This window comes from Kogia breviceps, chromosome 6, assembly GCF_026419965.1.
Source record: "Kogia breviceps isolate mKogBre1 chromosome 6, mKogBre1 haplotype 1, whole genome shotgun sequence".
Classification (NCBI taxonomy): domain Eukaryota; kingdom Metazoa; phylum Chordata; class Mammalia; order Artiodactyla; family Physeteridae; genus Kogia; species Kogia breviceps.
The window spans coordinates 95,328,187-95,353,923 of NC_081315.1; the positions used below are offsets into that span (position 1 = coordinate 95,328,187).

General features: G+C 36.5%; 1 protein-coding gene across 6 annotated transcripts in view; it reads right to left on the bottom strand.

Annotated features, from left to right (window-relative positions):
- TBC1D19 (TBC1 domain family member 19) overlaps window positions 1–25,737 on the bottom strand; it is a 155,379-nt gene that overhangs the window by 115,091 nt on the left and 14,551 nt on the right. For 5 of the 6 annotated variants that reach the window (XM_067036317.1, XM_059067735.2, XM_059067738.2 and 2 more), the window contains exons 2-3: window positions 6,516–6,588; window positions 5,493–5,538 (exon numbers count right to left, since the gene is read on the bottom strand). In XM_067036317.1, coding sequence (XP_066892418.1) covers window positions 5,493–5,538; window positions 6,516–6,588 — 119 coding nt within the window. The remainder of the gene's footprint in view (window positions 1–5,492; window positions 5,539–6,515; window positions 6,589–25,737) is intronic. The other variant, XM_067036319.1, reaches the window with a different exon arrangement.

A 25,737-nucleotide genomic window follows, 5' to 3' on the forward strand; every position in this document is an offset into this window, starting at 1 on the left:
CCTCAGAATGGGAGAAAATAGTTGCAAATGAAACAACCGACCAAGGATTAATCTCCAAAATATACAAACAGCTCATGGAGCTCAACGTCAAAAAACCAAACAATCCAATTAAAAAATGGGTGGAAGACCTAACTAGACTCACCAAAGAAGACATACAGATGGCCAAGAGGCACATGAAAAGATGCTCAACATCATTAATTATTAGAGAAATGCAAATCAAAAGCACAATGAAATATCACCTCATAACGGTCAGAATGGCCATCATCAAAAAATCTAGAAACAATAAATGCTGGAAGGGTTGTGGTGAAAAAGGAACCCTCTTGCACTATTGGTGGGAATGTAAATTGTTACAACCACTATGGAATACAGTATGGAGGTTCCTTAAAACACTAAAAACAGAACTACCATATGACCCAGCAATCCCAGTATTGGGCATATACCCTGAGAAAACCATAGTTCGGAAAGAGTCATGTACCACAGTGTTCACTGCAGCTCTATTTGCAATAGCCAGGACATGGAAGCAGCCTTTGTGTCCATTGACAGATGAATGGATGGAGAGAATATGGCACATGTATACAATGGAATATTACTCAGCCATAAAAAGAAATGAAATTGAGTTATTTGTAGTGAGGTGGATGGACCTAGAGTCTGTCATACAGAGTGAAGTAAGTCAGAAAGAGAAAAACAAATACCATGTGCTAACACATATATATGGAATCTAAAAAAAAACCAAAATGGTACTGATGAACATAGTTGCAGGACAGGAATAAAGAGATAGACATGGAGAATGGACTTGAGGACACGGGGTGGGAGGGGGAAGCTGTGGCGAAATGAGAGTAGCATTGACATATATACACTTCCTAATGTAAAATAGTTAGCTAGTGGGAAGCAGCAGCTTCAGCATAGCAGCATAGCAGCATAGCACAGGGAGATCAGCTCGGTGCTTTGCAATGACCTAGATGGGTGGGATAGGGAGGATGGGAGGGAGGCTCAAGAGGGAGGGGATATGGGGACATGTGTATGCATATGGCTGATTCACTTTGGTGTACAACAGAAACTAACACAGTATTGTGAAGCAATTATACTCCAATAAAGATAAAAAACAAACAAACAACTAAGAGGGCAAAGAAGAGCTATGATTAGGACACTTTGAAGGTGCCCAAGTCTACCACCTGAGGACTCTTCCAGAGAACACCGTGAATGTCTATAAAGACTTACCCAATCTTGTGGTCTAGTGTAAGGTTCTCATATCTAAAATCTTTCCATTTTGGGCCCACTGTAGTTCAGCATTTATACCTCTCCAAGGTATGGTAGACACTTGCATATATCTACTACAGCAGTAGACTAGAGTACATTTTTTTTTTATAATATATACATATATAGAAGGTTTTAAAAGGTTTATATATTTCTTTAATTTATATTCCTTAAGGGAAAACAAGAGGTCTTCTATTTCTTTATAAACTGCTCTACACAAAATACAGTAAAGAATAGGACACAGAAAGAAATCGGTACATTTTCAATGTAATGACTTTCTTAAATCTTTACAGTAAGTTTAGGATTAACAGTTACACTAAGTTTCCTCAATTCAACAAATATTTATTTTGTGCCAGCATTGGTGGGTGGCTCAGTAACTACTTGCTGACTCAAAGTCATTTATTTGATGCTATAGGAGATACTCAAAGAAATGCAAGACATAATTCTTGTTTCAGAACACTTTTTTTTTTTTTTTTTGCAGTACACGGGCATCTCACTGCTGTGGCCTCTCCCGTTCGGGAGCACAGGCTCCGGACGCACAGGCTCAGCGGCCATGGTTCACGGGCCCAGCTGCTCTACGGCACGCGGGATTCTCCCGGACCAGGGCACGAACCCGTGTCCCCTGCATCGGCAGGCGGACTCTCAACCACTGCGCCACCAGGGAAGCCCCAGAACACTTTTAATCTAGTTAAGAAACAAGATGTAAATACAGTAAGTCCCCTACATGTGAACGAGTTCCGTTCCGAGAGTGCACTGGCAAGTCCAATTTGTTCATAAGAACAACATAGTTAGCCTAGCTACCCAACTAATACAATCAGCTATATAGTTCCAAACTGTAATAGGTTGATAATACTTTTCATACAAATAATACATAAAAAACAAACATAAAAAATAAAGAAAACATTTTTAATCTTAACAGTACAGCACCTTGAAAAGTACAGTAGTACAGTACAACAGCTGGCATACAGGGTCTAGCATCAAGTGAACAGGCAAGAAGAGCTACTGACTGGAGGAGGGAGAGGAGGTGGGGGATGGTAGAACTGAAGAATCTCAGCAATAGGAGACGGAGGGCAAGCTGCAATTTCACTCACGCCTGACATTGACGGCACAGGTTCTGGTTCTTTGCTGGATTCAGTTCTATCTACCCTCTTGAAAAACCGATCCAGTGATGTCTGGGTAGTAGCTCTTTTTTTCTCATCGAAGATGACAGGGTAGCACTGGATTGCATTCTGAACGGCTGCTGCAACCTTCGTGTACCATTCTACGTTCAGGTCCTGTGCCTCAAAAACTAACAGTGCCTCCTCAAATAAAGAAAATCCTCTTGCCGTTTCCTATGTTGTGAATCTCTTCGGCTTTTCAGTTATTTCTTCTTCCTCTTGTCTCTCTTCCTCCTCTCCCTGGGCCTCCAATTCCATCAGGCCTTCATTAGAAAGCTCCTCTTGTTGCACAGAAAGGAGTTCAATGAAGTTGTCCTTTTGCAGATCTAGCATGAAATAAAGATACTGTACTACTGTACTCTATACAGTATTGTACAGTAAAGTTCACAAAAGCACAACCACTTGTAGAGGATGCACACATGTGACAATGTATGCCAGACACGTGAACTAATTTACATGATTGGACATGTGAAGACACATTTGCATCTTTGCAAGTTCTCAACCTGAAGGTTCAGATGTAGGGGATTTACTGTATATGTGAGATGTAGTAAAATGTATGGCTTTAGAATCAGACAGCTAGAGGTGAAACCCTAGCACTGCCATTTACTAGCTATATGATCTTCAGCAAGTTACTTAAGTGGTCTAAGACTCATTTCTCTCTTCTGTAAAATGATGATAATTATAAATTCTACTTCATAGGGTGGTTATAAAGACTACCTAATACAAGGTAATACCTATAAAGTGCTTACCACAGTGCTGGACATAAAATAAGCATTCAATCAATGTAAATTGTCATCAACATAATATTAAGTAGTTATTAACACAATAATAGTTAAAGTAGGCAGTTTTGAAGTGGGAAGAACTAACCTGGGCTAGAGTTACAAGTTTCATGTAATAACAGAATACAGAAATTTTTGTGCTATATTTGTTAAATAAAAATCTGACTAAAATATTTGGAATGGTTACTAAAATAAGTAAAATGACATGAGCAAATTCCATGTATGATCTGTATAGCTCACATGTCCACACTTCTATCAGTAATGAAAGTATGGATTTTTTTTTTCAGTTCCAATTACTTAACAATAAATATTTCTACTTCACTTTTGCTTTCTTTACTTATCCATCATGGTTTTTGCCAATGAAAAATGCAACAGAATATGCTAGGTCCACTTTATTCTTCTGACTTATGTTAGGAAACACTTCTTCTCACTCCAGATGTGCCCTCCCACATGAAAAGAGCTCCCTCACTGTAACATTCTTGGCCTCTCTCCAGAGCTTTACTCATTACACCACAGAAGAGGTTTAATGCCTTCTCCAACTTTTAAATTTTGTAAGAATAAGCTGAACATACTCACCAATGCTATTTAACTAGAAGGTTAAGTCTATTTAAGCCTGGAGTTCAGTTAAACAGCTTATTTTGCTCTTGCACTAAGCTATGTCCTCCTACCCAGTCTTTACCACAAATAAAAGTATGATTTTGATCCCCCATTTGCCTTTATGTTTTATTTTATTTTCTCAATTTGTTCAGAATCCAAGTGAGGAAAAACGTAGTATTATTGGGCTCCTTCAAATATCTCAACAAGTTATTCAAAATATTCAAAATAAAATATTTATTTAACGTCTATTATGTAGGATATCAAAGATATGACAATGAATGAAATATTGTCCCTGCCAGCAAGTAAAAAGGCACTCTGTCTCATAGAACAATTTTCAGGAATGCATTATGCCACAAAAATAGTAATCATCAGTAATATCTCCTCAGATGAGAATCTAATATTTGGAATTATACACAGCAGATGTTTTTATTCTGCCCGTATCAGAGACAAAGACACTGAAGTTACAAGCTTTAACAGGCAGAGAGATAAATAACCATGTCCATATTAGTCTAATCAACCCATGGTATTTCTACTACATTTGGGGAATTTTGAAACCTTACTTGTCATGATAAATGTCTTTTCCTTTGGTGACTAGAACCAAAGGCATGATCACAATCAACTTTAGTTAATAGATAGCATTTTATATGTGATGTTATTTAAGAGGTCAAAACCAACTCAGAAGATAGTAATAATGAAAGAAGCAAATACTAATTTTAAAAACGTGTGTTTAAGCACAAATCCATAAGCATTCAGCTGAGTCTCTTTGTTTTAGAGACAATTCTGGTAAACTGGGTTATCTCATTTCCCAGTTAACAGCAGATTAGAAGAAGCAAATTGGAAATGGGAGTGTGAGAAACTAGAGAATGCTAGAGACACATTGATAGCAGGAAAAAAAAAGAAAAAAGACTTAAGAACTCTGTTAGATTATAAACTCCATGAAGGCAGAAATTGTGTTCATTGTTCTATGCTATATTCCCAGTGCCTGGTATAGTGTTAGAAATAAATAACTGATGAATAATGGAGCATTAAATAAACTACAAAAGCTAACATTTGGGATAAATGAAAACAATGTTCTTAATAATGACACCAATTTTTTTAAAAAAGAGTTAATTGTGTTTAAAATGATCAGTTTACAGGGCTTCCCTGGTGGCGCAGTGGTTGAGAGCCCGCCTGCCGATGCAGGGGACACGGGTTCGTGCCCCGGTTCGTGAGAATCCCACATGCCGTGGAGCAGCTAGCCGCGTGAGCCATGGCCACTGAGCCTGCGCGTCCGGAGCCTGTGCTCCGCAACGGGAGAGGCCACAGCAGTGAGAGGCCTGCGTACCGCAAAAAAAAAAAAAAAAAAAAAAAAAAAAAGGATAAATAAAATGATCAGTTTACAAAGACAGAAGGATAATATCCAAAATGGCAACAATAAGAACATTGGTAACCTTAAATTATACAAAATATTAACTAATGAGAAATATCATATTTTCTAATTACAGTGGATAAATGAATTAGTATACAAATTTTGGCAATAAAAAACCCCACCTATTAATTCTCAGGCAAGACTGTAATTTTTAATAGTATTAACTTACTTGAAATGCCATATAAATACTAATGAGAAATAATAACAATGAGTACACATAGCAATACTATATTCGTTACTTACAAAGCAAATACAGCTAAACATAAGAGTATCTCAAAATAGGTAGGAAAAACTCACACACTCAGTTCACTATATACAGCATTCTGAAGTTTCTTCTCCCAACCTATTAAAAAAAAGGAATGAAATATACAAACATATTAGTTTTAAAAATAAACACACATTATAATTAAATTTATCTCACAAAAACTTTAACATCACATTCATTTGTGAAAGAACTTTATCAACTTCCAGTTGCTGTGTAAAGTGTTATACTAAGGAATTATTTCTTATATATTTACCAATATCCCTTGGCTAACACTAAGTAGCAAAGTCATCAACATGATTTATTATTATAAAACTATGGCACCATTTTCTTAAGATGAGATGAATATTTCCTTCTTCCACTGTTAAGGTACTCAATGAATGCCAAAATCTTTGGCTATCGCACTACCAGAGCTATGAGAAATGTGCCAAGGGAAGGGCAAGAAATAGCCAGGCACTTGACAAAGATTACAAGTAATTCATGACAATTAACTAGTCATTAAACTCCTAAACAAGAGAAGTAGGTTATTATGAGGCACCATCAGTCAGATCAGTTCGCTTGGCTGCTAACTACTTGAACTTATATGGGCAAGTAAACCACTTAATATCTCAGTGCCCATGTGCAAGGGCTGCTAAACAACTTGCTCTAAAAAAAGTTGGGATTTTCTTCTGTTTTCTTTGAAAGGGTAGAAAAGAGGAGAGAAAAGAAACATAGGAGAGAAAAGAAGCAGAGAAGGAAAAAAGCCACAAATGAAAGGTAAAAGACAAGTTACTTAACTAGGGAGATTGTTAATACATTCAGGATGTATTTTGACCAGGAAGGTAAACAGTATTTAAAACTGATTAATGTAAAGCAGTCATTTCCACAGTGTTCCTGAATTTTTGCAGCATTTCTGCAGAAATATCTGAAAGTTCTAATTCTCCCCAAATAGAATATCCAGCCACTGTTTCACAATTTTGGATGAGTAATTGGCTGTGGATACAGTATTCCCTCAAAATAAAGTATTTCCTTATTTTGCCTTAAAGAATCAGAGAAGGGAAAAAAAGCAACTTACAAACCTGATATTTTAAAGAATTCCTTTATATCTTCTTTTAGTGATTCAAGTTTAATCTCAGGTCTCTGAAGACTGGCCTAATTTTAGAAAGAAGAAGAAAAAGAAGAAAGGAAAAGACAGAGGTCAAAAGTAAGTCTTTGGGATGATATTTAATGCTAATGAAAGTTTTAAAAAGGAATGTCTAAATGTGCACACTATTTAAAAAATCCCCTTTGAGGTCAGAGCATCTGGAATAGCTCATAAGAGAGAAGACTTTTTCACCCACTCTTGAAATAGAGGACCTGTGATAATATACTATAGTCTACTTAAAATATTAAATCTTGCAGCTTATGAATAGTTAACATCTTCACCTAAGCATTTTATTTTTATGAACATTTAACATCTATTTTTCTAATAGGAAAAATACTCAGATTTTATAAATTCATTCTCTTAATATTATACTTAGCATATATAGCACCTACATTCACCTAATAACCAAAAACTCTGTTGCATCCATATAACTGGAGCTTTGAACAGTGTCATCTTTGGATCACTGCTCTGTAAACCTGCATTTGCTGTACATATTTATGGAAAATACATAAAACTACTCACTCAAAAATGCATATTAGTGTCTCTTTCATCTTCAATTGCATGATTTCTATTCTACTGGTTTTTCACACTGTAATTTTTACCAAAAATACTAATTTCTCCAACTTATAATGGCTTCAGTTACCTTCTAAGTGTTCATCTTTCATCACCTAGCTCTCTCTATCAAATTCTAGAAGCATATTTTTTAAGAAGGCGTTTTTATTAGGGTATTTCATAAGCATTTTAAATCTAAGAAATCAAAAACTGATCTTATCTTCCACTTACTACCTGTCTCCTCTTCTATTTTTAATCCTCATGCATGAAATTACCATTCACCAAACCTTCCAACTCAGAAACTTCAGTTATTCTCAATTCTACTCTAATTCTTCTATGTTTCAACCCCTTTCTGGGAAGATGGCATTGGTAGCAGTGAGGTTTTTTTTTTTAATCCTCCTGATCTCGACATAAAAACAGACCAAGCAACTAGAGAGCAAACCAAAATTCCATGGAAAACATTTACAACCAAACTTGGTGCTAAGATATTCCTCACAAACCTAAAATATAAGCAGTTGTGGACAAACAAACAGCCACATGACCTGTATGGTATTAGCATCTACACCAGAAAAAGCAGAGGGGTATCTGATAGATATGAAAAGAGGAGAACCCCCAAATAGCCAGCAAATATTCACTGGAACATATGATGAGCTAATTTTAGAACAGGAGCTGACAATGGGAGGGGTTTTGTCTAATCCAATATAGCAGATGAGGTCTGAAGACACTGGCAGAGCCTAGCACCTATGAATTCTTGAAACTGGCCAGCCAGGGCTCCCTTTCTCCCTTTCTGAGGAGGAAAACTTGATAAAGTAATGAAAATTGAGGATGACAGGGAACAAACTTATTACCTTGAAAACTGATAAATAAATGAAAAGGCATTTATCTAGCGTGCCTTTCCTACAGGAACTGTACCACTTGGTAACCAAATAATAGTTAAGGGGAAATGTCTCTTTATAAAAATATTCCAGCTAATAACTAAAACAGATAATATAATTAGAATATCACCGTTCTGCAATCCCTAATCAATTCTAGGCATTGAGCAGAAACAGCTATTAACTTTGCAAAAAGACAACCAGCAATTATGTGCTTCTCAATGAAAGAAGACTCCAGTGCCAATAGTCGTGCTCACTGAGATGGCACCTGAGCCTGATCAAAGCCTCTGGGTCCAACTGTCAACTTACAAGTCATACAAGCTGCACCATGAGTGTGTAATCAGAAAAATCCAGGTTGTGAGAAATCCTAAAGGTCAAACAGCCCAGTTCTTCAGCTGATCAATTGTAAAGGGGGAAAAAAAAGGAAAGAGAGAAAACCTGTAGGTTTTAAAAGACTTAAAAGGTATATCAAAGAATCTTTTTTTAGTTGGCAAGACTCAGAGCATCCAGGGATATACATTTGGTTAATGAAACTATCAAGAAATGCAAGAAAGTGATTACCATAAAAATCAGGTCCTCTGGGAGGGAGGGACTTGTGATTGGGGTGTGACAAATGGAGAGGTTTCTGGTGTGGCTGGCAACGTTTCACTTTTTTACCAGGGTGGTTGTTTAAGGTCGGTCATCTTATAATAATTCATTATATTATAGATTTGTTTTGTGTAGCTTCTGTTTGTGTTTTACTTTACAACAAACAGGGCAAAAAAAGAAAAAAGAAAAATACATTCCCCCCAATCTATTCCTTCTCTCCATTCTAAAGTCCCACTTTATTAAGGCAACCTGATTTTTCTGTTTATAGGTCAAGGAGGAAGAAACATGGCCAGCTCCCCATCTGGTATGTGTACTTTCTTCTTTTTTTAAAAAAACTGGAGTACAGTTGATTTACAATGTTGTGTTAGTTTCAGGTGTACAACAAAGTGAATCAGTTATACATATACATATCTCCACTCTTTTTTAGATTCTTTTCCCACATAGGCCATTTCAGTATTGAGTAGAGTTCCCTGTGCTATACAGTACGTCCTTATTAGTTATGTATTTTATATATAGTAGTGCTGTCACTTTATTTAAATTGCAACTACCCCCCACCTGGCATTTTCATACCACCTTACTCTACTTTTTCTTCTTTCTTAGCATTTATGCCTCTTAATATAGTGTATGATTTATTTACTATGTTTATTGGTATACTATCTCTCTACACTAGAAGTGGTAAGCTCAACCAGGGTAGATATCTTTTTTTGTCGTTCTCCTTTGTATCCTAAGTGCCTAGAATAGTTATGTTCACATAGTAGATGCTCAATAAATGTTTATTGAATAAATGAACCAATTTATCCCTTTCCAATCCATATTCCAGCATTCTTCCTAAAACGTAAGTCTTTCTCGGCTGTGCATCTCCATAGCATATGTAAGAAATCTAAACTTTTCAACAGGACACACTGGGACCTTCACAATGTAGACCGACTTATCTCTCCAAATTCATCAGCTGCTGCTCAACCAAGCCAACAACATCCTCTCTTTTCTCACACCTCCTCCCTGACACCCTACACTCTAGCCACAGTGAGCAATAATCACTGATACCCCAAATGTCAAATACTTTAGAGTTCCAGGCTTTTGTTCATATTGTTTCCTCAGATATAAGAGCTCCCTCAACACCTTGGCAAATACCTACTAGCTTCCACTTCCAGACATCCCTCAAATGTCACCTCCTTTCCCAACTACCCCACCTGCTACCTGCAAAGATAGTACATGCTATTCCTCTATGAGAGCACTTACCCAATTACACTGTAATTTGCAGCTCACTTATTTCTCTTTTTAACTCTTAAATTCAAAGGCAAGACCATGTCTTCATTTCTGCATCCCAAGTGTTACTTGGCATTAACTGTTGCTTGACAAAATTATATTGACCAAACCATGTTCTATCCTTTTCAACTAATTTCCCCTCAAATAAACAAGTAACTTTATAAAGCTTATGTTTAACTGAAGAGACTCGTTTCCAGTCTGTAATTCCTAGGATTTTAAAAGCTGCAAAACCCTTCTTATTATTCAAGAGTATCAAGGCAAAAGGAAATAGGTTTTCTTTTTACTAAGTCTGTATTTGGAAATGACTCAGAAGTAGAAAAATTTAAAGAATTTCAAGAGAAAAAAATGATTATTCCTCCTAAGCATTTTCAATACTTCAAGTTGCTAGATCTCCTAGATATAGTTTTTAAAAATATAAATTTATTTATTTATTTATTTATTGGCTGTGTTGGGTCTTCATTGCTGCGTGCGGGCTTTCTCTAGTTGTGGCAAGCAGGGGCTACTCTTCGTTGCGGTGCGCGGGCTTCTCATTGCAGTGGCTTCTCTTGTTGCAGAGCAAGGGCTCTAGGCACATGGGCTTCAGTAGTTGCAGCATGCAGGCTCAGTAGTTGTGGCCCACGGGCTCTAGAGCGCAGGCTCAATAGTTGTGGCGCACGGGCTTAGTTGCTCCGTGGCATGTGGGATCTTCCCACACCAGGGCTCAAACCCGTGTCCCCTGTATTGGCAGGCGGATTCCTAACCACTGCACCACCAGGGAAGTCCTCCTAGATATACTTTTTGATATCAAAGGCAAATCAAAATTCATTAATCATCTAAGCTAACTATAAGAACCTTGAGAAATTTGAGACTCAGAAGCAGGACAGTGACAGGAGGACAACGTGATAAGGCACAGCAATTCTCAAACATGTTTTAGCAGCATAATCCTTTTTTTCAAATGAAATCTGAATCCTGTTGGAACCCAATTATATAAAACACATTGAAAGTGATATTACTAGACAATGAAAACAATGAGTCTTTTCTCGTTGACTAAGGTATGATTAACATTAAAAAGGTACAGCTTTATTCTGCTATGGTCTCAATACCTAATTTATTTTTGTATTTTGTTTTATTTGCTCAATAAAAAAAAAGATCCTGATTCACAGAGATAGGTGTTTACATTGTTAACAGCCCTCCTGGCAATCTCAGCACACTCCCAAACTGCTGCAGGAAATCAAAAGAGAAGTACGCAGTTGGAATTTTTTATTTTGAAGACAAATCACTAAAAGTATTTATCACAAATACAAAATTCAGAAAAGGGCTTCTGATACTTAGAACTGCTGAAACTATGCATCCCACAGTATTACTACCACGTGACATGTTCTCACATCAGATGTTGTCCCATATCTCAACAGTGCACTGGGATGTGGGCTCGTGTTGAGCAGATGCACCTTCACTCGGCCTGGTCCATGCCTGTCACTGTATACCCCCTGCAGTACTACCTCACTTGTACAATGTACCATGAGAGGACATGTGCAAGCCCAAATATTTGTAAAGACCAGTGAAGATTTACATCCTTCCTCACCAATGACACATTTCTAAGTGTCCAAACAAACATATGAAGAGATGAAAGAAACAGGGTTTTGGTTTTTCTTCCTCTAGGATCTATGCAGAAACAAGTTAATGTGAAATCACAATAGTGGATTATGGAGTACTTGATATAACAACGCATTTGAAAGAGTGTTGTTTCTTAATATAATGATTAGATTAAGTATTTTTAAGTTAATAGAGTGTTTTCAGAATCCTTGGATATAACAGAGCATAGTTCTAAAACCACTTTGGACTAAATGAGAGTAAGATTTGGCATCAGAGGACCTGCAAACATCTCTCGGCCTTATTTGTTACCTTGGTCCAGTCAGTTAACCTCTCTGTCTCAATTTTCTTCTTTATTTAATGAGGAATATAATACCTGAGCTAGGTTATCAGGAGACTCAATCAGAAAATTTGTCAAAGTTATGTTTAGGCTGGGAAGTCCAATATAAGTTAAAATTGTGTTATAAGATGTGCCCAGATGGCAGTGGACTAAATGTAGAAGGTTGGCAGGGAAGGGTTGACTGGAGGTAGAGGTTTTTAAAATATCTATAACAAAAGTTAAGCCTTCTTTTAAAGAAAATGCCTCTAGCTCACTAAAAGAGCTGGTAAAAAATATGTTCAAAATCTAATTAGCAAGAGAGTGTACAGTACATTCCTAGCCATGGCCCTGCATACAATTTACCAATTTATTTATGTTGATATTTCTGACATCCTCCACCATTCTGCATTCTAAAAACACCTGGCCATCTTCACTCCAACCCCAACCCCACCAGCACACACATATTCGCACACGTGCACACACACATATCCAGTTTCGTTCTACTTCCACCAGAACAGGCTTAATCCAAAGCATTGCTCACTGGCAATCTTAAATTTCTAAACTTGGTGAGTAAAGGAAACTGGAGAAGCTAAGTGGCTGAAGTCGTGGTGTGGTCAATAAAGCCAGGAGATAAACTGAGGCTAAATACTCATGAAGCACAAACCAAGGCAGAGGAAGGTTTACAAAAAGGGTTCCAAAAACCCTCTGATTCTCTCTAAAGGTGCCCCATCCTCTCCACTTCTCATGATGCCACTGTGCCAATCCTGGGCTTCATCTTTCTGTGCCCAAAGAATCACAGAATTTCAGGGTTAGAAGGGACTATAGAGTTCTTCTAGGTCGACTAACCATTTAATGACTGACTCTCTTCTCCAAGAGATTTTTCTAGCTTAGCAACTCTCACTAAGAAACTCTAAGCTAGCTTTCTCCACCTTTAGTCAATTCTATCTTTGAACTATTCTGTTAGAAAATCCTTTATTATGAACTAAAATTGATTCCCCTTAACATCTGCCACCACCATGTGTGCCCCACCCACCCACCCCAAGGTCACAGAAAATATGCTGAATCACTTTTCTGTGAGAGATCTTCAAATATTCGAATTTAACTACTGTGTCTTCCTTGAAAGCTTCTCAAGATTACATACATTTCTGGGTTCTCCAAGATCTCTACATATGACAGATTCACCTTACCACCCTGGCCATCCTTGTCTGAGCAAAGTCCAGTCCAACTTGTCCTCTACTGTAGTAAATTCCTAACCCACCACTCTACTTCACTCATTCCACTAAACCACTGATTCTCAAACTTTTAAGTCTCAGGACCCTCACTCTTAAAAATTACTGAGGATCTGGGAGGACCTTCAAGATGGCAGAGAAGTAAGATGTGGAAATCACCTTACTCCCCACAAATACATCAAAAATACATCTACATATGGAAGAACTCCTAGAGAACACCTAACGCTGGCAGAAGACCTCAGACTTCCCAAAAGGCAAGAAACTCCCCACATACCTGGCCATGTGGCTGATACTGTCTTGGTGCTCAGGCCAGGTGTCAGGTCTGAGCCTCTGAGGTGGGAGAACCGAGTTCAGGACACTGGACCACCAGAGACCTCCCAGCCTCACGTAATATGAATCGGCGAGAGCTTTCCCAGAGATCTCTGTCTCAACGCTAAGACCCAGCTCCACTCAACGACCACCAAGCTCCAGTGCTGCACACCCCATGTTAAACAACTAGCAAGACAGGAACACAACCAGCCCATAAGCAGAGAGGCTGCCTAAAATCATACTAAGTTCACAGATACCTCAAAACACATCACCAAATTCATTCCTGCCCACCAGAAAGACAAGATCCAGCCTCATCCACCAGAACACAAGCACCAGTCCCCTCCACCAGGAAGACTACACAACCCACTGAAGCAACCTTACCCACTGGGGGCAGACACCAAAAACAACAGGAACTATGAACCAGCAGTCTTCAAAAAGGAGACCCCAAACACAGTAAGCTAAGCAAAATGAGAAGACAGAGAAACAAACAGCAGATGAAGGAGCAAGGTTAAAAACCCACCAGACCAAACAAATGAAGAGGAAATAAGCAGTCCACCTAAAAAAGAATTCAGAGTAATGATAGTAAAGATGATCCAAAACCTGGGAAATAGAATGGAGAAAATAAAAGAAATGTTTAACAAGGACCTAGAAGAACTAAAAAGCAAACAAACAATGATGAACAACACAATAAATGAAATTTAAAATTCTCTAGAAGAAATCAATAGCAGAATAACTGAGGCAAAAGAACGGATAAGTGACCTGGAAGATAAAATAGTGGAAATAACTACCGCAGAGCACAATAAAGAAAAAAGAATGAAAAGAATTGAGGACAGTCTCAGAGACCTCTGGGACAACATTAAATGCACCAACATTCGAATTATAGGGTTCCCAGAAGAAGAAAATAAAAAGAAAGGGACTGAGAAAATATTTGAAGAGAGTATAGTTGAAAACTTCCCTAATATGGGAAAGGAAATAGTCAAGTCCAGGAAGCACAGAGTCCCATACATGATAAATACAAGGAGAAATACGCCAAGACACATATTAATCAAACTGTCAAAGTTAAATACAAAGAAAAAATATTAAAAGCAGCAAGGGAAAAGCAACAAATAGCATACAAGGGAATCCCCATTAGGTTAACAATTTATCTTTCAGCAGAAACTCAGCAAGCCAGAAGGGAGTGGCAGGACATATTTAAAGTGATGAAAGGGAAAAAACTACAACCAAGATTACTCTACCCAGCAGGGATCTCATTCAGATTCGACAGAGAATTAAAACCTTTACAGACAAGCAAAAGCTAAGAGAATTCAGCACCACCAAACCAGCTTTACAATAAATGCTAAAGGAACTTCTCTAGGCAGGAAACACAAGAGAAGGAAAACACCTACAATAACAAACCCAAAACAATTAAGAAAATGGTAACAGAAACATACATATTAATAATTACTTTAAATGTAAATGGATTAAATGCTCCAACCAAAAGACACAGACTGGCTGAATGGATACAAAAGCAAGACCCATATATATGCTGTCTATAAGAGACCCACTTCAGACCTAGGGACACATACAGACTGAAAGTGAGGGGATGGAAAAAGATACGCCACACAAAAGGAAATCAAACGAAAGCTGGAGTAGCAATTCTCATATCAGACAAAATAGACTTTAAAATATTAAAGACTAAAAAAAAAAATATATATATATATTAAAGACTATGACAAGAGACAAAGAAGGACACTACATAATGATCAAGGGATGAATCCAAGAAGAAGACATAACAATTGTAAATATTTATGCAGCCAGCATAGGAGCACCTCAATATATAAGGCAAATGCTAACAGCCATAAAAGGGGAAATCGACAGTAACACAATCATAGCAGGGGACTTTCACACTCCACTTTCACCAATGGACAGATCATCCAAAATGAAAATAAATAAGGAAACACAAGCTTTACATGACACATTAAACAAGATGGACTTAATTGACATTTATAGGACATTCCATCCAAAAACAACAGAATACACATTCTTCTCAAGTGCTCATGGAAGATTCCCCAGGATAGATCATATCTTGGGTCACAAATCAAGCCTTGGTAAATTTTAAGAAAACTGAAATCATATCAAGTATCTTCTCCAACCACAACACTATGAGACTAGATATCAATTACAGGGAAAACACTGTAAAAAATACAAACACATGGAGGCTAAACAATAAGCTACTAAATAATCAAGAAATCACTGAAGAAATCAAAGAGGAAATAAAACATACCTAAAAACAAATGACAATGAAAACACGACGACCCAAAACCCATGGGATGCAGCAAAAACTGTTCTAAGACGGAAGTTTATAGCAATACAATCCTATCTCAAGAAACAAGAAATATCTCAAATAAACAACCTAACCTTACACCTAAAGCAACCAGAGAAAGAAGAAAGAAAAAACGCCAAAGTTAGCAGAAGGAAAGAAATCATAAAGATCGATCAAAAATCAGTGAAAAAGAAATGAAGGAAACAACAGCAAAGATCAAAAAACTAAAAGCTGGTTCTTTGAGAAGATAAACAAAATTCATAAACCATTAGCCAGACTCATCAAGAAAAAAAGGGAGAAGACTCAAATCAACAGAATTAGAAATGAAAAATGAGAAGTAACAACTGACACTACAGAAATAAAAAGGATCATGAGAGAGTACTAAAAGCAACTACATGTCAATAAAATGGACAACCTGGAAGAATGTCAATAAAATGGACAACCTGGAAGAAATGGACAAATACTTAGAAAAGCACAACCTTCTGAGACTGAACCAGCAAAAAATAGAAAATATAAACAGATGAATCACAAACACTGGAATTGAAACTGTGATTAAAAAATCTTCCAACAAGCAAAAGCCCAGGATCAGATGGATTCATTGTTGAATTCTACCAAACATTTAGAGAAGAGCTAACGCCTATCATTCTCAAACTCTTCCAAAATATAGCAGAGGGAGGAACATTTCCAAACTCATTCTATGAGACCACCATCACTCTGTTACCAAAACCAGACAAAGATGTTACAAAAAAAGAAAACTACAGGCCAATATCACTGATGGACATAGATGTAAAAGTCCTCAACAAAATACTAGCAAAAGAATCCAGCAGCACATTAAAAGGATCATACACCATGATGAAGAGGGGTTTTTCCCAGGAATGCAAGGATTCTTCAATTTACTCAAATCAATCAATGTGATACACCATGTTAACAAACTGAAGGATAAAAACCATATGATCATCTCAATAGATGCAGATAAAGCTTTCGAAAAAATTCACCACCCATTTATGATAAAAACTCTCCAGAAAGTAGGCATAGAAGGAACTTACCTCAACATAATAAAGGCCATATATGACAAACCCACAGCCAACATCATTCTCAATGGTGAAAAACTGAAACCATTTCCACTAAGATCAGGAACAAGACAAGGTTGCCCACTCTCACTACATTTATTCAACATAGTTTTGGAAGTTTTAGCCACAGCAATCAGAGAAGAAAAAGAAATAAAAGGAATCCAAATCAGAAAAGAAGAAGTAACACTGTCACTGATTGCAGATGACATACTATACATACAGAATCCTAAAGATGCTACCAGAAAACTACCAGAGCTACTCAATGAACCTGGTAAAGTAGTAGGATACAAAATTAATGCACAGAAATCTCTTGTATTCCTGTACACTAAACATGAAAAATCAAAAAGAGACATTAAGGAAACACTCCCATTTACCACTGCAACAAAAAAAATAAAATACCTAGGAATAAACCTTTCTAAAGAGACAAAAGACCTGTATGCAGAAAACTATAACACACTGATGAAAGAAATTAAAGATGATACAAACAGATGGAGAGATATACCATGTTCTTGGATTGGAAGAATCAACATTGTGAAAATGACTCTACTACCGAAAGCAATCCAGATTCAATGCAATCCCTGTCAAACTACCAGTGGTATTTTTCACAGAACTAGAGCAAAAAATTTCACAACTTGTATGGAAACACAAAGACCCCTAATAGCCAAAGGAATCTTGAGAAAGAAAAACAGAGCTGGAGGAACCAGACTCCCTGACTTCCAACTATACTACAAAGCTATGGTAATCAAGACAGTATGGTACTTGTACAAAAACAGAAATATAGATCAATGGAACAAGATAGAAAGCCCAGAGATAAACCCACACACATATGGTCACCTTACAAGAATATACAATGGAGAAAAGACAGCCTCTTCAATAAGTGCTGCTGGGAAAACTGGACAGCTACATATAAAAGAATGAAATTAGAACACTCCTTAACACCATACACAAAAATAAACTCAAAATGGATTAAAGACCTAAATGTAAGGCCAGACGCTATCAAACTCTTAGAGGAAAACATAGCCAGAACACTCTATGACATAAATCACAGCAAGATCCTTTTGACCCACCTCCTAGAGAAATGGAAATAAAAACAAACAAATGGGACCTAATGAAACTTAAAAGCTTTGGCACAGCAAAAGAAACCATAAACAAGATGAAAAGACAACCCTCAGAATGGGAGAAAATATTTGCAAATGAAGCAAATGACAAAGGATTAATCTCCAAAATATACAAGCAGCTCATGCAGCTCAATATCAAAAAAACAAACAATCCAATCCAAAAATGGGGAGAAGACCTAAACAGACATTTCTCCAAAGAAAATACACAGATTTGCAACAAACACATGAAAGGATGCTCAACATCACTAATCATTAGAGAAATGCAAATCAAAACTACAATGAGGTATCACCTCACATGGGTCAGAATGGCCATCATCAAAAAATCTACAAACAATAAATTCTGGAGAGGGTGTGGAGAAAAGGGAACACTCTTGCACTGCTGGTGGGAATGTAAATTGATATAGCCACTATGGAGAACAGTATGGCGGTTCCTTAAAAATCTAAAAAATACAACTACCATATGACCCAGCAATCCCACTACTGGGCATATACCCTGAGAAAACTATAATTCAAAAATAGTCATGTACCACAATGTTCATTGCCGCTCTATTTACAATAACCAGGACATGGAAGCAACCTAAGTGTCCATCTACAGATGAATGGATAAAGAAGATGTGGCACACATATGCAATGGAATATTACTCAGCCATAAAAAGAAAAGAAATTGAGCTATTTGTAGTGAGGTGGATGGACCTAGAGTCTGTCATACAGAGTGAAGTAAGTCAGAAAGAGAAAAACAAATACCGTATGCTAACACATATATATATGAAATCTAAAAAAAAAAAAAAAAAAAGCGGTTCTGAAGAACCTAGGGGCAGGACAGGAATGAAGATGCAGATGTAGAGAATGGACTTGAGGACACAGTGAGGGAGAAGGGTAAGCTGAGATGAAGTAAGAGAGTGGCACTGACATATATACACTGCCAAATGTAAAACAGGTAGCTAGTGGGAAGCAGCACATAGCACAGGGAGATAAGCTTGGTGCTTTGTGACCAACTAGAGGGGTGGGATAGGGAGGGTGAGAGGGAGGTGTCAGAGGGAGGGGATATGGGGATACATATATACATACAGCTGATTCATTTTGTTATACAGCAGCAATTAACACAACAATGTAAAGCAATTATACTCCAATAAAGTTGCTAAAAAAAAAAATTACTGAGGATCCAAGATTACTTTTGTTTATATGGATTAGATCTAGTGATATTTACAGTATTAGAAACTAATACAGAAAAATTAAACCTATTTGTTTATTAGTATGGAAGTTCCTCAAAAAATTAAAAATTGAATTTCCATATGGTCCAACAATTCCAAATCTACATACATACTCAAAAGAACTGAATGCAGGGACTTCAACAGATATTTGTACACTCATGCTCAAAGCAGCATTATTCATAGTAGTTAAAATGTGGACACAACCCAAGTGTCCACAGATAAATGAATGGATAAAGAAAATGTTGTATATATAATGGAATACTATTCAGCCTTAAAAAAGGGAAGACAATTCTGACACATCTACAACATGGATAAATCTTGAGGACATTATGCTAAGCAAAATAAGCCAGTCAGAAAAAGACAAATGCTGTATGATTCCATTTATATGAGCTATCTAGAATAGTCAAATTCATAGAGACAGAAAGTAAAATGGTAATAGCCAGGGACTGTGAGGAGGAAGGAATGGGATGTTAGTGTTTAACAGGTACAGAGTTTCAGTTTGGGATGATGAAAAAGTTCTGGAGGTGGATGGTGATAATGGTTGCACAATAATGTGAATGTACTTAATGCCACTGAACCGTACAGTTAAAAATGGTTAAAATCTAAATTTTATGTTTGTTTTACCACAATAAAAATATTTCTTGGGACTTCCCTGGTGGTCCAGTAGTTAAGACCCCACACTACCAATGTAGGGGGTCTGGGTTCAATCCCTGGTCAGGGAACTAAGATCCCACACACCCCAACTAAGCCCATGCACTGCAACTAGAGAAGCCCGTGCACCGCAACAAAGAGCCCGCACAGCCAAAAAAAAAAAAATTTGTCAATTCATCTTAAAATAACAATGTAAATCCATTGTATATTAACCTAAATATTTTTATTTAAAAGAACTGTATTTTCAGAAACAAAAATTAGTGAGAAAGAGGCACTGTTTTACATTTTTGCAAATGTCTTTGATGTTTGGATAGTAAAAGACAACTGGAGTCTTCAATTTGCTGTGATACTTCATCTATGGCACTATGTTGTCTTGATTGATGTATATGAAAGTCAGTGTCACACAGATATGCAACTGAGAAGGATATTTTAATATCCTTCCAAAAGGAGAGGATATTTTAATATCCTTTTCAGATACTGTGGATGTTCTCCTTTGATAGTACACTAAATTTGACAAGTAGTAGTTTCCTAAGGATTAGTTGCAATGTGGAATCTGAACATCAATAAACTGTTCATACTTTATTAGAAAAACATGTAGCAATCTGCCTTGCACTTTGAATCAATCTTCTATCTACACATGATTTTGTAACATTATGTACTGATCGTTTCAAATATATTAACTAAGTGATGCAGTGGACACATTTCATTAAACAATATCAAAAAGTAACATTTGGGGCTTCCCTGGTGGCACAGTGGTTGAGACTCCGCCTACCGATGCAGAGGACACGGGTTCGTGCCCCGGTCCGGGAGGATTCCACATGCCGTAGAGCAGCTGGGCCCGTGAGCCATGGCCGCTGAGCCTGCGTGTCCAGAGCCTGTGCTCCACAACGGGAGAGGCCACAACAGTGAGAGGCCCGCGTACCGCAAAAAAAAAAAAAAAAAAAAAAAAAAAAAAAGTAACATTTGTTAATATCACCATCAATAGCATCAAAAACGTCTTTAAGTATTAAGTAGCCATCAAAGTCACAGTGATAATACAAGTTTTCCAGAATCTGATATTTATTTAAAGCTTGGATTTTATCACTGGCAACACATAACAGTTTTCCTTGAAGTGATAGGCTCACTTTGCTCATTTTTAAAGAAAATATCTTCCAAATATCCAAGTCTGAATAACAGTTTGTCAATAGTTTACTCTTATAAGTAAAGATGTTTCATTAAAAAAAAAAAAAGCAGTTCAGCTTGTACCTCAGTTAATTAGTTAATCACTAGAGTGGTTTTTCTCTACATAATCATCTTATTTCAATATACAGCAGTAGTGCCTTACGCATAATTTCCATTTCCTCAAACAGGATATTTTTAAAATATGTATTCAAGAAATGAGATTTAATAAAATAATTGTTTGCTGTTTGATCAAGTACACTGAAATTAAACTGTTTTTTTGTTTTTTTAACTGTGAATGTGTATCAGTGAAGAATACAATGACTACTAGTGCAGTTTGGTACTAGTTCCCCGATTTAAACCCATCACCATTGCTTTTGTACCATCAGTGCAAATGTCAGCACAATGAATTTTTTTTAAAAAGGCCTTTGTATTTTACAATATAGTTTTGACCTGAAAGGGTCTTAGGGACCACCATGGGTCCACAGACCATACTTTGAGAACCACTGCATTGGACTATAGGTTTCTAGAGGATTTGTCTTTCATCTCTATACCAAAACAATACTTATCACCTAGTAAGTACTTCATAAACATGTTTTCAATGAATGCATTACACTAAAGATTCCTTAGGCCTACACCTGCAAAACCCCATGGAACGGGAATTCCCTGGTGGTCCAGGGGTTAGGACTTGGTGCTTTCACTGCTGTGGCCCAGGTTCAACTCCTTGTTGGGGAACTAAGATCCCGCAAGCTGCATGGCACAGCAAAAAACAACAACAACAAAACCAAATAGGAGGAAAAAAAGGTTACAAATAAAAGTGCATAAAACAAAACCATGGGGAACACGATGAATAAAACATTGTCCTTGTATTTGGAATTTTTAGTCCAGAAAGGAAGATAGCTATAAGAAAATACGTTACAACAGAGGTATCATCCATAGAAAAAGGAACAATTAACTCTAATTGAAGAAACTGGAAAAGGGGAGAAAATGTGTAGAGGTTGAGAGGACAGACTGAGCAGGGGCATGGGAATGTTCTTGTGCACCATCAGTTTGTAGAATAGTCAAAGTTCCAATAGAACGTAGGAAGAAATAAAGTGGAGGATGAAGGTGGAACACTCTCTGCATTCCTATCTATCCTGCTCACCAGTGCCTGACTAGTGTCCCCAAAAGTCACCTTTATGTCTTCACCCTCCTCAAAATACCTCAATGACCACTTCACTGCCTATAAAATAAAGACAAACCCATTCTGGCATTTACAAGCCTCTAAAAATCTTGTCCCACCCAATTTATATAATCTCATCTCTCTAGAAGTACCCTACAACAGAAACCTTCTGCTTAGCCTTCTCACTGTTCCTACATTGGGAATTCACTCCCATCTTCCCACCTTGAGTGCCATCCAAGCCTTCTCCAATCCCAGGGGTCTCCTTTTAGTATAGTTATACCCTAGTATATGCCTATTCATTTGCATTCTTATTTCAATAATTAACTGAACACATCCTACATGCCAGTTCCTCAGTATAAAAAGAAAACCAACACATAGTCCTCCCTCACTCTTGTGGAACTCAAAATGTATTTAGTAAGGTAAACAAAAACCTAAGGGAGAAGAAAGAACAGGAAATAGTGCTCTTTCCCACATCAAATGCAAACACTCTTATCATTAACGTAACTGTTTTGTACTTTGTCGAATTTTTCTCAAGAGCCCATAACCACCACAGAAAAGAGGCTCAATTAAAACATGTTGAATTGGGTACCCCCTTTTCTTCCTAATACTTTTGGTTCTTTCTAAAACTGTAAACCAGATTTGTTTCTGTAAGGCCAGTAGTTCCAGTGGACGTGCATTGTAGCCAAGAATGAGTTTTAGTTTCAAATTGGAAATTTTGGCTCTGTGCAAGCTGACCATGCCTTAATACTGAATCTGTATTGTATAATTCGAACTCTGCTCTGGTTTCTCTCACCTGAGGATGGATCCTTCACTGGCTTTCTTTTGCTGATGCCCCCAAGCTGACCCTCTTCTTTGCAGGCACTGACTGTCTTATGCGCCTCACTCTACATCTTTACTTCTTAGCCTCCTTTCATAATATATTGTACTTTTCCTTCTCATTTCGACTTGGCCTTACCTAATTCAAGAACCCTACATGACCTTCTCTAAGCAACTCAGTACTGAAATAAAACATGAGGAGATGTACTTACTTACATAAAGCAAATACACATTTTAATAGTTATCTAATCCCTCAAGCACCAAAATTCTATGGAGACAAGAGGTTCCTTATTTTGAAATCCTATATACCATAATTCATTTCTTCACTCTCTTACTTTCCAAGATGAAAGGACATGACAGTAGCCAAGGTAGATATTGGTAAGGATGATACCACTCCCTGGCTCATATCAAACACAATCAGAATCACTGAATTGTTAATTTATATAATAAATGCAGTAGTTCAATATGGAACTTCCCCTAGTATATACCAATCCCACCCTAGAGAGGAAAAAAAAGACAGAAGGTAATAAGCTCTAATCATGGCACAGGACTTTATATATGTTCTATCCATCCATGCCTTACAGAAAATGTATTTAATTAAAATCTATTTAATTTTCATATGTTATATCCATCCATGCCTTACAGAAAATGTATTTAATTAAAATCTTTTTAATTTTCATTTCCCTAAAATAAATAATAAATAAATGTCAGTTTTTTCTCTCATTTCTACGATCTCTAAATTCTCTATACATGGTACATATTTCTAATAACGATGAATAACAAACGATATTTGAGATACAATTTCATATGTTTTTTAGTAAGGGACACCAGCATTAAGATGCTATGGGGTTCTAGACTCATGACAACATCTTATCAGTTATATTATTCCTTCTCTCTCCAAAGCTTATCTTCTTTCAGATTCCTTCCTTTCACAATTCTGTTATTTATAATAACAATCTGAGCAACAAGACTTCTTAAGCACTTAATGGAATGGAAATAACATTTGAGGTTTTACATAACATCCATTTTAAACACAAATAATGCATGATACAAAATAACAATGTTGATCTGGTGCTAGAGATCAAATTTGGAATTAGGCTATCACTCTAATGTCTAGAGGATGAGTGAACAAATTCAATTTTAAGATGTAGGTTGACTTCATAATTTAGGAAAACTCAGAAATCAAAAACCATAAGCTTTTTCTAGAAACACAAAATTCCATGTTATTATACCAAGATCTTAAATAATTAAACTTCAATATATAAAAGGATACATTAAAATAAAGTCAATGTTTAATACTAAAAGAGAAGCACTAGTGGCAAGGGAAAAATCTGAAAATCATTTACATGTGTCTTTGAAGTATTCTGTGTGATTTTTATTTTTCTAATTAAGTTGGGTGAACACTGCTGTAACACTTTCTGAATATACTCAGATAAAATGAAGGCAGTACAGAAAATGCTCATGGCAGGAAAATGCCCTCCTGATTACATTTTTAAAGGCATGTAACAAATAAACAGCCAATTGTTTAAATGTATATTATCAAAGCTGATTGTAAAGTTGCCTTTTAAGAGTTAACTGATTGTCTCAGCTATTGGATATAAACTAAGGCAAAATTGTTATCACTTATTTTTTCAAGCCCAAGACTATATTACATTACTTTTAAAAGATTTATAATTATATTCTTTTAAAGTGTGAATCTATAATGTTATAGATCTCTTATTTTATCTTAAGAATCAGCCAAATACATGTTTTTGAGTTTCCCATGTAACCATCTCCTTACCCTCCTTTATCTTTCCTCCTTGCTCTACTTTTTATTACCTCAAGGCAATTAACTGCCTGATGTTACATAGATACATAATCCTTTACTGGAAATTCCAAAACCTGAAAAGCTTTGAAAACCAAAGTTTTTTCATCACTGAATTAGTGGCAAAAATCTGTCCTGACTTGAACTCATTTGGTAGCAAAATCTGATCTGACCTGAATAGACATGAGACTATTTATAGTCCTTATTTATCACACTTAGTGAAAAAATTCATACATTTTGCTACATTAATATTAATGTATATAATTACAAAGTGCTGTAAGACAATGGTAAGGATATTAAATAACATACAAATATGCATGAATTACCTTTCTAAAATTTGAAAAATGTGAATTCCAAAACATATCTGACCTCAGGTTTTGGATAAGGGATTATGGACCTGTATTTATTTGTAATACTATCATCTTGCCATGAGGGCAGAACTTTATCTTATTCATTGTTTTATCCCCTGGGCCTAGAATTGTGCCTGACACATAGTAAACACTCAATAAATATTTGTTGAATAACCAAAATAAAGAATCACATTGAATTAATAGAAGTGGAGTTCAAAACAGAAAGGAACAAGAATATGTCTTCAGGGTAGTCATCTCCAAATTAAGTTATAATTTATATAGGTCATGAATCTCTTATTTGCAATTGTGAAATACAAAAATCTTCGAAAAAAGTTTTGTCATTACTGCTTATTTTCTGAAACTTCAGGCTTTCTTACAAAATTAAGAAACAACGATTGACTTATTAGATCCCAAATTAGAATAAAAAGAAATATTTAAAGGAAAAACATTTTTAAAGAAAAGCAGAGTGCCACAGCAGACTTTGAATTCCTTAAGGTAAAGATGCTTTTCGTATTCTTTTATCACTTAGTAAAGTATCTAGCACATAGTAGGTACTCAATATATACTGTTAGAATGAACATTAAAAAAGAAGAATTGGGATTTTTTCCATTTAATAAAGACATGTTGAGCACCCTTCTCAGGCCAGTCATTATGCTAGGTGTTAAAAACAGCAGGACAAGAGACACACAGTCTTTTCTTGCCTTCATGAAACAGACTTTAGCAGGGAAGGCAGATGTTTAAATACTACAAAAAATAAAGTTCCAGGTACTATGGATCACAAAAAAAGAAGTACCTAAACTAAACTGTAAGG